The 15,024-nt window shown below is 48.6% G+C and overlaps 1 protein-coding gene across 4 annotated transcripts in view; it reads left to right on the top strand.

Moving 5' to 3' along the window:
* Positions 1-14,853, top strand: part of ANKRD6 (ankyrin repeat domain 6) — a 149,145-nt gene extending 134,292 nt beyond the window's left edge. For 2 of the 4 annotated variants that reach the window (XM_079780525.1, XM_079780523.1), the window contains 7 exons: positions 2,655-2,759; positions 3,909-4,043; positions 4,370-4,555; positions 4,965-5,117; positions 9,109-9,222; positions 9,921-10,047; positions 11,331-14,853. In XM_079780525.1, coding sequence (XP_079636651.1) covers positions 2,655-2,759; positions 3,909-4,043; positions 4,370-4,555; positions 4,965-5,117; positions 9,109-9,222; positions 9,921-10,047; positions 11,331-11,902 — 1,392 coding nt within the window. In that variant the 3' untranslated portion in view covers positions 11,903-14,853. The remainder of the gene's footprint in view (positions 1-2,654; positions 2,760-3,908; positions 4,044-4,369; positions 4,556-4,964; positions 5,118-9,108; positions 9,223-9,920; positions 10,048-11,330) is intronic. The other 2 variants (XM_079780526.1, XM_079780524.1) reach the window with 2 other exon arrangements.
* The last annotated feature ends 171 nt before the right edge of the window (positions 14,854-15,024 follow it).

Genomic DNA, 15,024 nt, shown 5'->3' with positions numbered 1-15,024 from the left:
ATTCATCACAATTATCTGCATTTCCTTGTTTGGCAGTTTGGTGGACAGCCAGCGTGTGCTCAGCCACCTGAAGCTCATCAAGTACTGTGGGTGGGTGATCCCAGGCACACAGAGACTGATGGGCCTTTGACCCACCTGTTCTTCCAGAGCCCAAGGATCTTCATTCACAGGGAAGCGTTAGCACGGGCAGTTTTCCTGTGCAGTTCTCCTTTAGTGTTTCCATTTAAAAACGGCTCACGCGCCCAGCCGGCGTGGCTCAGTGGTTGAGTGTTGTCCTATGAACCAGGAGGTCACGGTTTGATTCCCGGTCAGGGCACATGCCCAGGTTGTGGGCTCGATCCCCAGTGTGAGCGTGCAGGAGGTAGCCAATCAATGTTTCTCTCTCATCGTTGATGTTTCTACCTCTCTCCCTCTCCTTTCCTCTCTGAAATCAATAAAAATATATTTAAAAAACAAACCAAAAAAAAATGACTTAAGTTTTTCCACGCCCACAATGAATAGCAAATAGGATGACATTTTATGGAAGTTCATTTTATATAATTGTACATGCTAAACCCTATTTTCAACACAAAGAAGGAACTTTGGAATATGCATAAAATTATATGCCTGCTGTTCTGTTGTTACAGAAATAGCCTTACTGTTTGTTTTGTCTGAAATAAGAAATCCCTTTGCCTTGGTGCCTTAGTCGGCCGTGGATTTTGATGGTTCACAGCAGGATGTTTCTTTCCAAGACTTTAGAGCAATATTCGCTGATTTCTGTGAATTGGGGAAGATTGATGATGTTTCATTTGGTGGTTATACGATTGTTCACTGGCTGGTAACATGATCTATGGAAGGAATTTTTCTGGTGATTATTTTTAGCTTGGGTGACCTCTGAGTGTCACTTCTCATTTTTGATTGACATGGTTCAATAGTGCTTCTGAGAGTGAACTTCAGGCAGAACCTGGTACTGTATCCTGTTGTAAGTGGCCATAAATGAGTCGCTTCCTTTTATCAGACTCGACTTTTAATAAGTCTAAACTTAGCTTTGGAAACGGCTCAGGACAGTGGTTCTCAGACTTTTGGTTTAAGGACCCTTTTAAAATATTTTGGAGGTGACAAGGAGCTTTGTTTATGTGAATTTTATTCATCGGTAGTTATCATAATTCAAATTAAACTTGAGAAATAGTAAAGATGTTTATTAATTTACAAATTAGAAATCCATTTTGTGTTCATAGAAATAGCATTATCTTGTGAAAAAAAAAAATCTTTCAGAACAAAATTGAGAAGAGCAGCCCTGTCTAACATTTGTGCTGATCTCCTTACTGTCCATCTTACTTACCTAGTAGAAGGTAGCAGGGTTCGTTGATTTCTGCCGCTGTCATACCTGCATTCCCACATATGCAGCCCCTGGTAAGTGCCCCTGTGCACCCAGGAGAGAGCGAGAGTGAAAAGGGCTCACATCATCTTCATATTAGAGTCTTAATCTCATGACCCAGGGGTCCCTAGGCTTTCAGAACTGCTGGCTCCGGCGGTGAGAAGAGGGTTTAAAAATCGGGTTTATCTGCAGGCAGATATTGTCAGGGGTTTTCCCTTTATGTGATACCCACTGCCCATAAAGGTTCTTTTTGTTGTAAGGGTGTCACTGGAACATAATGAACAGGAGAAGACAGTCTGAAACAGATGAAAAATACTTTGGGGAACGTCAGAGAGCCCTTGTCTGTTTATATAAGACAACAATAACATGTTGTTTGTTGCAGAAAGATAGCGTGTCCTTGAAAAGTGTTTTCACTTTCTGGACCTCCTTGGGGAAGGGAGGTGAACCCTGGAAGTGGGAGTAGGGGCTGGGGGGAGGGCGTGGAGCTGGGGCAGTGCCGGTCTCCACCAGCTCAAACACCTGTTCTCTGGTTAAGCATCCTCTGGGCGTGGAGGCAGCCGGCAGTGACTGAGGGTCCAAGGTGCGCCAGCCACCTCCTTGGTTAATCCCAGCAACTCTTCTGTGTTCACGTGGGAGAAGATAGAGCACAGAGGTGTCAGACAACTTGCCCAGGGACCCTACAGCTGCTGGGTCCCATCCCTGGGCCTGTCGGACCCCACATACCTGCCTGTGTCCATTCCACCTCTCTAAGGGGCCGACCAAATGCTTCCTTTTGGGAAAGAGGTTCCTGCCCCATGGTGGGTACCATGGGTCATAGATGTATCTCAATATTATTTCATCAAATTGTACGTGACTTGGATATGGTTTGACCAAGAGAAAATCTGATGGGTAGTTTGGGTCCAGTGAACCAAGCTAGTGAGTGAGGCTGTGCCGGCCTAGGACTGCTGCACGGACAGCTCCAGGGACGCCACGCATGTCCCAGTCCCTCGTCTGTGGGAGTGGTGCTCTCTGAAGGTTGGCAGTGCACAGCCTGCACACCGACGTGGTGGCCCTGGCCTGGCACACAAATGCCTGTTATCGTCATAGACTGTAAGCTTCTTGAGGTCAGGGACAGTGTCCATCTCTGGGCCTGTGAAGTGCCCGGCAGGAGGCATTGCAGGAGGTCTGAGGTGGTCGATGTGCACGCTCGGTCTCCCTGTTGGGCTGGAAGTTCCTTCAGGTCCGAGCGCCGGGTCCCAGGAGAACCCTCTCTCGCCTGTGCCGCACCGGTCGTAACGATGCCTCTTGCCTCCTTCAGGTCTTGCGCTTCAGTCGTGGGCGAAGTCTGAGGAAAAAGAGAGAGAGGCTCAAGGAAGAGAGGAGAGCTCAGTCTGTGCCAAGAGATGAGGTGGCCCAAAGCAAGGTGGGGGTAGCCCTCCCGCCCCTCCCCAGCCCCACCCGCCCTCGGGGGTGGGAACTGCCTCCTCAGGTTCATCTGGCGGCTGCCATGCCCTCTGGTCTCTTCCTTTCGCTGGGGTCCCTCAGACTGTTGCCAGTCTGTTCCCTTGGCGTCACGTCCTCCACTCCCCCCGGATTTCCAATCGTGTGCCTGCGTGTGTGCTGCCCGTATTTCCCAGCACCGTCATAGGCCGGTCACTAGCCCATGTCTGTGGCCTTGCGTACCCTGTGGCCGGCACTGCCGCTCTGTCACTGTGCCCGTAGTCGTGGAGAGCAGTGCTTTTCGGGGTGTGGGGCCTCCCCTCAGAGCCACTAGATCTGAAACTGGCTGGGGCCCAGCAATCTGAACAGTCCTCCCGGGGGCTCTAATGGGGTCACATTTTGAGAACCACCGGCGAAGGTTGCTTCCTCTGTCCGCGTGGGGAGTGGGCTGAGGCTGTGCAGATTAGAAGCAGATGCTCCCTGGGCAGCAGGGACACACATGGTGACTAGAGTCTGAGTTGGATTTCGGCTCCCTGTGCCCACTTACCCCCTTGCCAGGTGCCCGTGTGCAGCGAACAGCTCGCACTGCTACAAACGGCAGCCCTGGACGGAACCACTCCCAGGAGGAAGACTAGGGGAGAGAGAGAACTTGGGGCACATAACGTTTTATACCAAGTACTTATTCTTCTCCTATTTCGGTTGTAAATACTCATTTATAAAAGTCCTCACAAGGACCAGAAACATTTTTTTTCCATTTCAGGGGGTTCTCTCTGCTATGATTTGAGGATCCACGTGCAAAGAATGGGGGTGGGGTGTGTGTTTTCTTGAGATATGCAAAAAACACACAGAAATCTCCAGTGCTGAGGTTCCTGAAGTTCCCGCTGAATTAGATCCGAGAGTGTTTAGTTTGACACCTGATAAATAAAGTAAAAGCCAAACGTTCAGCTGCCTGGGAAAAGCGCACACGGTCGGTTAGGACCGCCAAGCAGTGCCCTGTGTCTGACATTGGTCATCGGCAAAGGTTCCCATGGGTCCTGTGGTGGACGGAGTCTTGCAAACAGAATTTTACAGCGTTATTGAAAAAGGCCAAGGGGGCAAGCAGAACCTATTTCTGGGCTCTTTTTCTCTGTAGGGAAGTGTCTCGGCAGGAGACACCCCTAGCAGTGACCAGGCTGCACCCAGAAAAGAAGAGGCCAGAGAAGATTTCCTGTCGGCCTCCCCAGAGCCCCGAGCAAAGGACAACAGGAGGAGAAAGTCAAGGCCCAAGGTCAGGAGGCACGTGAGAGCCGCCCAGAGAGGGCCGGGAGCCGGTTGACCGAGGGCCCTGGGGCAGCCGCATGCCCAGTGGCCAAAAGGCGCCTTCCCTGGGCTGGCTGGTTTGGAGCCAGAGCACAGAAGTGAAGTCTGGTTAGCGTCAGGCACAAGGTTAGCTTGCGGATGCATTTCTCTGGAAGGTGGTGCTCGGAGTAGAACACCCTGAGGTGAAGCCGGGCGGGGTTCTCTGCCCAGAGCGGGTGAGATGGGAGCCGCTGGCCAGGGGTCAGTCTTGCGCTTGTCACAGTGTTGAAGGTGCCGCGTCTTCCTCTCCCACAGGTGTCAGCGTTTTCCGACCCCACCCCACCGGCAGACCAACAGCCTGGGCACCAGAAGAATTTACATGTTCACAGTCACCCGAAAAAGAGGCCCCGGCATCGGTGTTCACCCCCACCACCTCCCCACGAGTTCAGAGCGTACCAGCTCTACACGCTGTACCGGGGCAAGGACGGGAAAGTGATGCAGGTACCTGCCGAGCCCCGGCGGACGTGGGACCACGGGCCTGCAGCAGGGCGGTCTGTCGAACACCATATCCTGGGGCTCACATCCACTTTAGGCATTGGCTTAAGTGGGCATGAGCTTTAAGGAGAAGGCAGGTGGCCCGCCCCACCTAAACAGGGAGGCCCTCCTGTTGCTTAGGCCCAGGCAAACGGGTGCTTACAGATCTTTCTGCACGGTCCTGAGGTGACTAGGTAATCTTGAGGGCCCAGCGTGGATAAAAGCAGCCTGGGACTCCGTTACCCCCTCTGGTTCTTCCTGGGGCCTCCATCTCGGCACCCCCTGCCCTGCTGGCTGGCACATGATGGGCACTCAAAACGCAGTTTTTGAAGGATCCAAGTGAGTTGGATCGATTCCTTTTTTGTGTCCCTCTTAGGCACCAATAAATGGTTGTCGATGTGAACCCCTAATCAACAAGCTGGAGAATCAGCTGGAGGCGACAGTGGAGGAGATCAGAGCGGAGCTGGGATCGGTTCAGGATAAGATGAATACGAAGCTGGGGCACATGGAGAGTAAGACGCAGCACCAGGTAAGCGAGCACCCAGCCTCCTGGTGCGCGGGTTTCTGGTGGAAATGTGATGGGAGACACCTGGGCACACCCTCCTGTTCTGCAAACTGCCCTCAGCATGTGGGTGGGCTGACAGGAAGGGGCCTGCCTATGTGATTTTGTTGAAGCCTGTTTATTTACATCTTTAAAGAACATGTTTATGCTTCTGTTTATAAAAGTAACATATACCTATTACAGAGCATTTTTTAAATTATGAAAATTAGGAAGTAAAATAAATTGCCTATAAGCCCTATTAATAGTGATGAGAAAGCACTATTAATATTTGGGTTTATTTTCTTCATGTCTTTTTATATGTCTGTGTGCTCCATACCTCTTTCCCATTACATACAAAATTAGAATTATCATGTCTCTGGTTTTTTCCTTTCCCCAAGTTTTTATTTTGAAAATGTTCAAACATAGAGAAAAGTTGAGATAATGGAATATTATCTGTGTCTCCCCACAGACTCAGTGTAGTGTTGCCACATTGGCTTTGGGTGTCTCTCATACACCTTTCTCTTGCTGAACTGACTGAGGTTTAGTTGCAGACTGTCCTGCCACCTCACCTCTAAATATTTCCGAGTGAGGACTTTCACCTTCATAACACAACGCCATCATCACATCTGAGAAAATGAATAACAATTGCATAATATCCAGTTCAGATTTTCTCAAGTCTCCCAAAATGTGGGGGTTTTTTTATAGCTGTTTTTGTGTGTTTTTTAATTTTTATTTTTCAATTATAGTTTACGTTCCACATGACCTTGTATTCGTTTCAGGTATACAGCATAGTGGTTTTTATCTTAAATACCAGCCCAGGATCCAGTGAATCTTTTGTGCATTTGTGTTATCTCTGGGGGGTCTCTTTTACCGTAGAACAGTTCCTGATTCTTTCTTTCAGCTCCACGCACTCCCCCCCCCCCCCCCCCCGTAATACTAACTTTTTAAAGAGTCCAGGCCAATCTATAATAATAAAAGCGTAATATGCTAATTAGACAGGACAGCCAGATGACCTTCTGGATGTCATTCCGGACGAAGCCGCGGCAGTGTGGTTAGGGGCGATCAGGCAGGCAGACGAGTGGTGAGGGGCGAACAGGCAGGCAGGCAGGAGAGTGGTTAGGAGCCAGCAGTCCTGGGTTGCAAGAGGGATGTCTGACTGCTGGTAGAACATCCCCCGAGAGGTCCTGGGTTGCGAGAGGGTGTAGGCAGGGCTGAGGGACACACACCCCCTCCGCCCCCATGCACAAATTTTGTTCACGGGCCCTCTAGTCCTATATAATATCTATACTAATAAAAGGGTAATATGCTAATTAGACCGGGAGACCATACATCTTCCTACCATCCGACTTCCTTCTGGACAAAGCCATGGTGGTGGGGTCCGAGGCAGAGGTGGTTAGGGGTGATCAGGCCAGCAGGGGAGGGCAGTTGGGGGCCATGAGGCTGGCAGGGGAGGGCAGTTGGGGGCCATGAGGCCAGCAGGGGAGGGCAGTTGGGGGCCATGAGGCCAGCAGGGGAGGGCAGTTGAGGGCCAGCATGCCAGCAGGGGAGGGCAGTTTGGGGTCATCAGGCCGTCAGGGGAGGGCAGTTGGGGGCCATCAGGCTGGCAAGGGAGCAGTTAGGCGGCAATCAAGCCGGTAGGTAGGCTAGTGGTTAGGAGCCAGCGGTCCCAAATTGTGAGAGGGATGTCTGACTGCCAGTTTAGGCCCCATCCCTGTGGGATGGGTCCCAGGGATGGGGCCTAAACTGGCAGTCAGACCTCCCCCGAGGGGTCCCAGATTAGAGAGGGTGCAGGCCGGGATGAGGGACCCCCCGCCCTCATGCACAAATTTCGTGCACCAGGCCTCTAGTCCTATATAATAAAAGCCTAATATGCTAAGTGTCCAGTCGGCCAGTCAGCCATTCAACCAAAGTGTAATATGCTAATGATATGCTCAGGCTGCTCAACCACTCGCTATGATGTGCACTGACCACCAGGGGGCAGGCAGTCGACCAGTCAACCAGTCACTATGACGTGCACTGACCACCAGGAGGCATACACTCCGACTGGTAGGTTAGCTTGCTGCTGGGGTCCGGCCAATCGGGACTGAGTGAGACAGGCTGGACATGCCCTAGAGGCCTCCCGCGGTCCCTCCCCGACTCTGATCGTGCACCAGTGGGGTCCCTTGGCCTGGCCTGCACCCTCTCGCAATCCAGGACCCCTCAGGGGATGTCAGAGAGCCAGTTATGGCCTGATCCCACAGGCCAGGCTGAGGGACCCCACTGGTGCACGAATTCGTATAATTTACAAAGTGTTCCCCTGGTATTTCCAGCACGCTACCTAGTTATTACAGTGTTATTGACTGTATCCCCTAGGCTGTACTTTATAGCCCCGTGACTATTCTGTAACTTCCCATCTGTACTTCTCAATCCCTTCACCTTTTCACCTATCTCCCAAACCCCTCCCCTCTGGCAGCCATCAGTCTGTTCTCTGTATCCATGAGCCTCTTTCAGTTTCACATGTTCACTTATTCTGTCCTTTAGATTCCACATATCAGTGAAGAGGTTGAACGTTTTTAAGGTTTATTTGCTATTTGCCTTTAGTGGAAAGCCCATTTAAGAAATCTTTTCTTGGAGCCATAATATATTGGTTAAAACTGTTTTGTGACTAAAAACCCACTTCAGCTAGTGTAAGCCCAAAGAGGAACGTAGTTGGGGAATGCTGAGATGTCTCGAGGACCTCTCTTTGGTTCAAGGAAGGTGACCGTTGGGCAGAGACTCTTAGTCCTAATCCCAAATCGCAGGGGAAGGATGTGGCTCCGCATGAGCCCGGTGCCCCTGCCTGACCAGTCCCACCTGCAGGGGACAGAGCTGCGTGTCAGCTTGGTTGCTTTGGCAGAGCCTCTGTATGGGGGATGATGAGGCGGGAGAGCAGGCCAGTCGTGGGAAACGGGAGAACAGTTCACAGAGACGAATGAGGGCTGAATAGACAAAACCAAAGGTCCTCCTGCACCTGCAGACCTGACCCCAGGGTGGAACGTCTTGTCTGTCCCTGACAGGAGAGGCGCTTCCCCGTGAGCCCTGGTGGGATGTCCCCCTCACAACCACTGCTTCCTCCTCTTTGGACCTTGTCGCAGCAGGGAAGGCTCAGCCCTCCTGGGCCCTAGGGCCCTGTGGGAAGTGTCAAGATGAAGAGGGGACTCAGCGGGCATGTGATTGAGAGGTGGTGACAGTCATTTCTTCTCTGGTCATGCCCATTGAACTCCCTCCACAGCCTTCCTCACACTCGCTTTGGCCATATTTAGTGAAGCACCAGGAGGATTTGTGCACTGGCTGGATAAATGCCCTGAGCATCCAGCTGCTTTCACTCCTCTTAGGCAGCCACTAACATTTAAAAGGGGGAGAAGAGCCCTAGCTGCGTTGACTTGGTGGATAGAGCATCAGCCTGCGGACTGAAGGGTCCCAGGTTCAATTCCAGGCAAGGGCACTTGCCCGGGTGCAGGCTCCATTCCCATTAGGGGGCGTGCAAGAGGCAGCCGATCAATGATTCTCTCTCTCATCATTGATGTTTCTATCTCTCCCTCTCCTGTCCTGGAGAAATAAAAATATATTTTTAAAAAATAAAAGGGGGAGAATAGATCCTTGCTTTAAGAAATAGTTCTTTTCAATCAAAGTCACAGAAACACTGTTCTGAGACCTATAGAAATACCCTTTTACCTACAAGGTCTGTGTTGGCTCAATTTTTATAATTACTGTATATTCATAGTTTCTTAAACCCCTTAGGGACTTTAACAAGTGAGAAAAAGAAACACTGGCCTACATGGAATCCTGATTAGAATTCTGAAAAATGAGAGTTCCGTGAATACTGCATGAAAATGGAATAGAATGAGGGTGGAGGTTTGCTTGCCTTCTCTCTTGTCCCTGTCTGGTGCCCCTGATCCCCTCCTCAGGGGTCCATCCTTAGGTCATGTCAGCCATGCAGTCTTTGCCCATTGAATCCTAGATGCGTGTTCTGGACAAGCTGATGGTTGAGCGACTCTCGGCCGAGAGGACAGAGTGCCTGAGCCGCCTGCAGCAGCACTCGGACACAGAGAAGCTTGAGGGCGAGAAACGCCAGGTGAAAACCAGTACCCATCAGTCCTTACCTGGTGATTTACCACACTTCTCCTTGGAATTAAAAGACCTATCATTGAAAACTCAGAGGCTGTGGTCCCCTGAAAGGGTTTGCAGCACATAGCACGTCATTTGCATCACTTTGCGATGAAGTCAATAGGAAAGGACCTGTCGTTCAGTTCATGTTTGTTGCTGAATATGCCGGCATTAGGTGGGGACTGAAAAGTTCCTAGAACATGCTGGGGGAAATGTGACGTCTGCCCCGAACCACGTCTATGTGTAGTGCGTTCATTGGGCCATTACTCTATTGAACAAGATCTGGTTCCTGCCCTCAGGGAGTGTGTGGTCTACTCGGGACAATAGACGTAAAATGAGCACTTGTGGTGTATGAGAGCCCGTGCTCCTAAGCAGGCAGAACTGCTTATTTGGGAAGACGTGGGAAGCTTTGGGTGTTTAAGTGGAAGGTGGCTCTAAGTCACTTAATGAAGATTATAGACACTGTCAGCCAGGTGTTGGGTGAATCCTGGTCTATAGAGGGCAAGCAAAGAGGTTGTGTGTGGCCGGTGGGAGGGTGGGTTATCCACAGTCTTTGGGCTTGTCAAGATGGTATTCTCAACTATCATAGTTTAAAAGTCCATTCTTGATGCTTTATTCATTAACCATGGATTAAATTCCCCTGATTATTTTGTGGGTGTTTTCCAGATGTCCTTGGTGGATGAATTAAAAACCTGGTGCATGTTGAAGATTCAGAATCTGGAACTGAAGCTTTCCGGAGATTCTAGGGCCTCTAGGGCTAAATCCACACCATCTACTTGCGAGTCCTCCACAGGTAACCCTCATGCAGAGAGAGAGCCATTCCACCCAGAGGTGATGAAAACCCCCAAATCTTGTTTTCTCCTGCATCCTAAGGCGGGTCCGTGTGATAGGCTGTGGAAAACTGGATTGCAGAGCAAACTGTAGGGGCCAGGACCAGGTGTTCTCACTGCTGTATACGCAGGTCCTGTGCAGAGTAAAGCACTCTTATCTAAGTGGTCAGCATATTGGGATGAAGGAATAAAAGAATTTTTTGATCATTGATAGCAAGTGCTTCAGGTACAGTGCTGATGGTGTAGAGTGGACCCCATCCTGAGGGGTGATGAATGGACATCTGTCTCCTCAGCAGGTGCCTGTACCTCCTCCCCCCCTTCTCCTCTGTGATTGGCCTTTTACCTTCGTCCAACTCTGTGAGACCTCGTTGAGTGCACATCATGTATTGCAGCTGCCTCAGGTGCATTGGCTACAGTGATTACCCGCAGTGATAGCTTTGAGGACATTCCGAGATTTAGAAATTAGGCTTCCATGGGGGGTTCTGGTATGTTGAGCGTCTTCTGTCACCACAGACCATCTCTAGAGCTGTGGTTTTATCTTCTTTATGCTCGTGACAACGGCGAAAATCCTTGGCACATTTTTCATGCGAGGACTAGTTGTGGAGCTCTGAGAATGGGGGATAGGACCGCCTTTCCACATTGGAGCTTCGCTCAAGGATCCAGTACCTGGGGCTGAGGTGTGGAAAGGGATATTCATTCTCATTGGTAAATGCCCAGGCATGTTTTGAGACACTTGGTGAGCTGTGCCATCCTTGGCCGTCAGGAAATGGTGCCCGGAGCCTTCCAGAGTGGGCTGAGACAGGCTAAAGCCGTGGTCGGCAAACTGCGGCTCTTTGGCCCCTTGAGTGTGGCTCTTCCACAAAATACCACGGCCTGGGCGAGTCTATTTTGAAGAAGTGGTGTTAGAAGAAGTTTAAGTTTATAAAATTTGGCTCTCAAAAGAAATTTCAATCGTTGTACTGTTGATATTTGGCTCTGTTGACTAATGAGTCTGCCGACCACTGGGCTAAAGGGAAGGCCAGCACCTTTTTGGGCTTAGATGCCACCAGCATGGCTAACAGTATCCCCGAAAGCCTGGACAAGCCAGATGGTCATGAGGAGCGAAGGGGCAGGAAGGCAGAGCAGAAGCCGCACGCTGGCTGGTGAGTGGGAAGGCTGGTGGTCTGCAGGGCTCTCAGAGGTGACCTGCAGCCATGTGACCGTGACTGTGGCTTCGCTCTGACCTGTGTTTTCCTTCCCAAACCAGCTGTGGATCCATCCGTGGTGACGGCAGGTCCAGTCGCAGCTTCTGACAGTTCCCCTCGGGTGGTCAGGCCCAAGGAAAAGGGACTCGGCTCCACGGCTGCCCACAGGCTCCCGCAGGAGCTGTCCTCCTCCGACTGCACAGGCTCCCGACTGAGGAGCGTCAAGGTCCAGACAGCCTTGCTGCCCTTACAAGAGGCAGCCAGATGTGATCAGCTGGCCGGGCCCTGCGTCCACAGAGGCACCCAAACCAAGAAGTCTGGGAAAAGTGGGCAGACGAGGCATCGGGCCCAGCCACCAGCGCCCAGCACCACCTGCGGGCCGCCACCACCAGCTACGGGCAGCGAGCAGACGGCCTCTCACATTCGAGACACCTCCCAAGCTCTGGAGATTACCCAGTACTTTTTTGAGGCTGTTGCTACCCAGATGGAGAAGTGGTATGAAAGAAAGATTGAAGAAGCACGAAGCCAAGCCAGTCAGAAAGCCCAGCAAGACAAGGCCACCCTGAAGGAGCACATTAAAAGTTTAGAAGAGGAACTTGCCAAACTAAGGACGAAGGTGCAGAAGGAAAATTAGGGCCTGGGAAGGGGCGCAAGAAAGGATCGTTGAGGGTTTCTGGGGTAGCAGCTGCAGAGTAGCTGCGCCCCAAGTGTCAGTGAGAGTGCATGTAGCAGACTTGCCTTTAAAAAACATCACTGGTTTCTCAGTTGTGCCAGACACACACGTTTCCTATGCCCTGAAGTTATGAAGACATCAACAATTAAACTGAAACCAGGGAAAGCTTGCTTAGTTTCAGGTTTCATCACAAATTTAAAACCTCAGCCCAGGTTCATCTGGAGTTCAAACGCTCAGATTAAGCGAGCCACCTACAATGATGTGTAAGCCTAAACCCTAAAATTCAGGATGTACAAAATAATATAAATCAAAAGCAAGAAAAAAAAAAGTTAATCCCTTGTGAACTCAAATCAAGTCATCATTCATGTAAACACACCTGCTGTGCCTAGACAAGAGTGTCTTTCCGTAAGAGCTGTAACGGAGATGCGCGAACACCTCCCTAAAATGCAGAATTCTCAGAATGCTGACGTTCTAACCAGCATAAACTCTAAATTTATCAGAGTTTAGGAGAAAGATTTTCATAATGTCACAAGATTCAGTATAACTTAAAAGAAAATATTTTAAAAAGTCAGAGTGTTTAAAAAATGAGTCATTGGATAATAGCACTGGGAATGTTTGTTAATAATGAACAGAGATGAGAAAGATTCAAACCATTTGATCACAGTTTCTATATTTTCAGCCAAAATATAGAAATACTATATTTTCAGTTAACCCTTGTGATTTTAAAGCAGATTAATGGGGGGGAGGGAAAGTCACATAACAATTACCTGAAACTTCGATAACCTATTCATAATCAAACCCCTATCTTAGAGTACCTTTCTGAATTTGAGTTTACGCGTCTGTATTTTATAAAGAAACGAGGCTATTTCTTGAAAGTATTTCATTTTTAATTGAGTTCTGTCATTAAAAAACCCCAAAAGCTTTCGCACTGCTTCGCAGTGACTGTGCTGAGTTAGACCCCAGCATTCCCAGCCCCCGGAGCCCTGAGGGATTGCTCTGCTCTATAGAATATAGAATATACAGTTACAAAAGCAGCTCGGTGTGTTGCATCTTTCAATTTAATCATCTTCAGACTTCTTGTCCCTTGGAATGTCGGATTATATTCATCTCCTCAGAATTCCATGTATGCATAGAAACCTCAGTTCTATTTCTATAAACACAGGAACCGAGTAACTATTGTCTGTAATTTTGAATAAAATGTTGCTTATTGAGCCAAAGAGAAAAGAATGACTTTCTTGACATGGACATACTCAGAAAAAAACGTATGTTTTTAGGCCCTTTGTGGGGTTTTTGCCTTCCACACTCACCGTTGTTTTTCTTAATAGTGACAGTATGGATATAAACATTCCTCATAAACGTAGACGAATGTCGGCATTACCGAACCTGGGTAGGGAATTAATGTGATGCTCTCAAGCTTATTTTCATGCTCCTGAGCTTGTCTTGTTCCTCACCTGCTGTAGGTAGACAGTCTTCCCAGAGGCGCTCTGGATTGCTACTTGGGGGGTTCTTCCTCTTTTCGCGTTCCTGGTGCAGAATCACAGCGCTGGATGGTAGCGCCAGATGGCACCTTCAGACCATAGCGTGCTTCGCTGGGAAGCATTCTGCTTATGTAGCTCCTGCCCACCAGCAGCAGGCAGCTTCTTATTGTGAGCTGGCTGTTTCCATCCAAGGCGCAGTTAGGGACGAGACGAGGGAGGAATGAGAAAGGTCGAATGAACGTCGTCTGCAGAGTACCCAGATCTTGTTTCTCAAAGTGGGAAAACCTGTACGAGAGGCTAGGAGATGGAACAGCCATCCGCCTCCAACCCCATGGATACATGCAGCCTCTCAAGACCAAAGCAGTGGCTTTGATCGCACCCGCGTTTGGTCTGTTTTTGTTCCTTTTTGTCAGAAAACTCAGCTGTGGGTCCGATGTGGCTTTTCTTATTCTTACCTTGTGCTATCTACTAAAATGAGCAAATGCCACAATAGTACTTTTCCAAAGAAGCAGAACCATTAACTATTTATAGCTGGTCATGTAGGTCGTGTTTCAAGCTGAGGCTGGAACTTGAGTAGCTGTGGGGAAAGTGATGTAAAATACATAAAAGTTATACAGTATTGCAGTGTTGTTTTTTGTTGTTGTTACTGCCTTATTGCATTTGAGTATAGTAATATTTGTGATAGAATGAGTATCAGTTCTAATCTTTTGACTTTGGGAGCCCAAAATAAAGGAAGTGAACTTTTCATGTTATACCCTCTTTTTTCAGTCAAGCATTGATACTTGAGAGGTATGTTGTCTTCTGTTTAACATTTTTATCACCTTGAATTTGTGTCGCTTCCAAGCATTAGACTTGGTTCTCAACACTATGGATACGAAATTCCTCATTTAAAACATGAAAGGGTGAATATTTAGTTTCGCCTACATTTTCATTTGTGTAGCTAACCGAATTTTATGGTTCCTGAAAGAGTGCCTTCACTCAACCACACTTCACCGTGTTTCCATAAAAGTGTAGTTTAAATACATCTGCTTTAGAGAGCAGGTGAACTGCATGAAAAAATATTTTTAAAAAGCCTGTTGTAACATGGAAAGATTTCTCAGTGCAAGCTTAAACAAATGTTTTATTTAAACTGTTGACCTTTTGGAAAATATCAAACAAAGAAGAAGGATAACATTACTTGTCATTTTATGCAAAGATAACATTTTTTTTAACTAACAAATTGTTCCTAAAAGCTAAATATAATTCATCTTGTGATATAAAAGCCAAACAATTATGACTTAAAAGACAAGCCAGTTTTAAAAAGCTAATGACCTTTTTAGAATACAATACATCTTATGAATAAGAAAAAGCATTAAAAAATATATTTTGTTGTAATTTTATTTTTTTTCAAATGTATTTTCTATTGATTTTTTACAGAGAGGAAGGGAGAGGGATAGAGTTAGAAACATCCATGAGAGAGAAACATCGATCAGCTGCCTCCTGCACCCCCCCCCCCCCACTGGGGATGCACCCACAACCAAGGCACGTGCCCCCTACCGGAATTGAACCCGGGACCCTTCAGTCCGCAGGCCGACGCTCTATCCACTGAGCCAAACCGGTTTTGGC

The sequence above is a fragment of the Cnephaeus nilssonii genome, assembly GCF_951640355.1.
Source record: "Cnephaeus nilssonii genome assembly, chromosome: 9".
Taxonomy (NCBI): Eukaryota; Metazoa; Chordata; class Mammalia; order Chiroptera; family Vespertilionidae; genus Cnephaeus; species Cnephaeus nilssonii.
The sequence above is the reverse complement of the archived record's forward strand: the minus strand, read 5'-3'. Positions and strand labels throughout refer to the sequence as shown.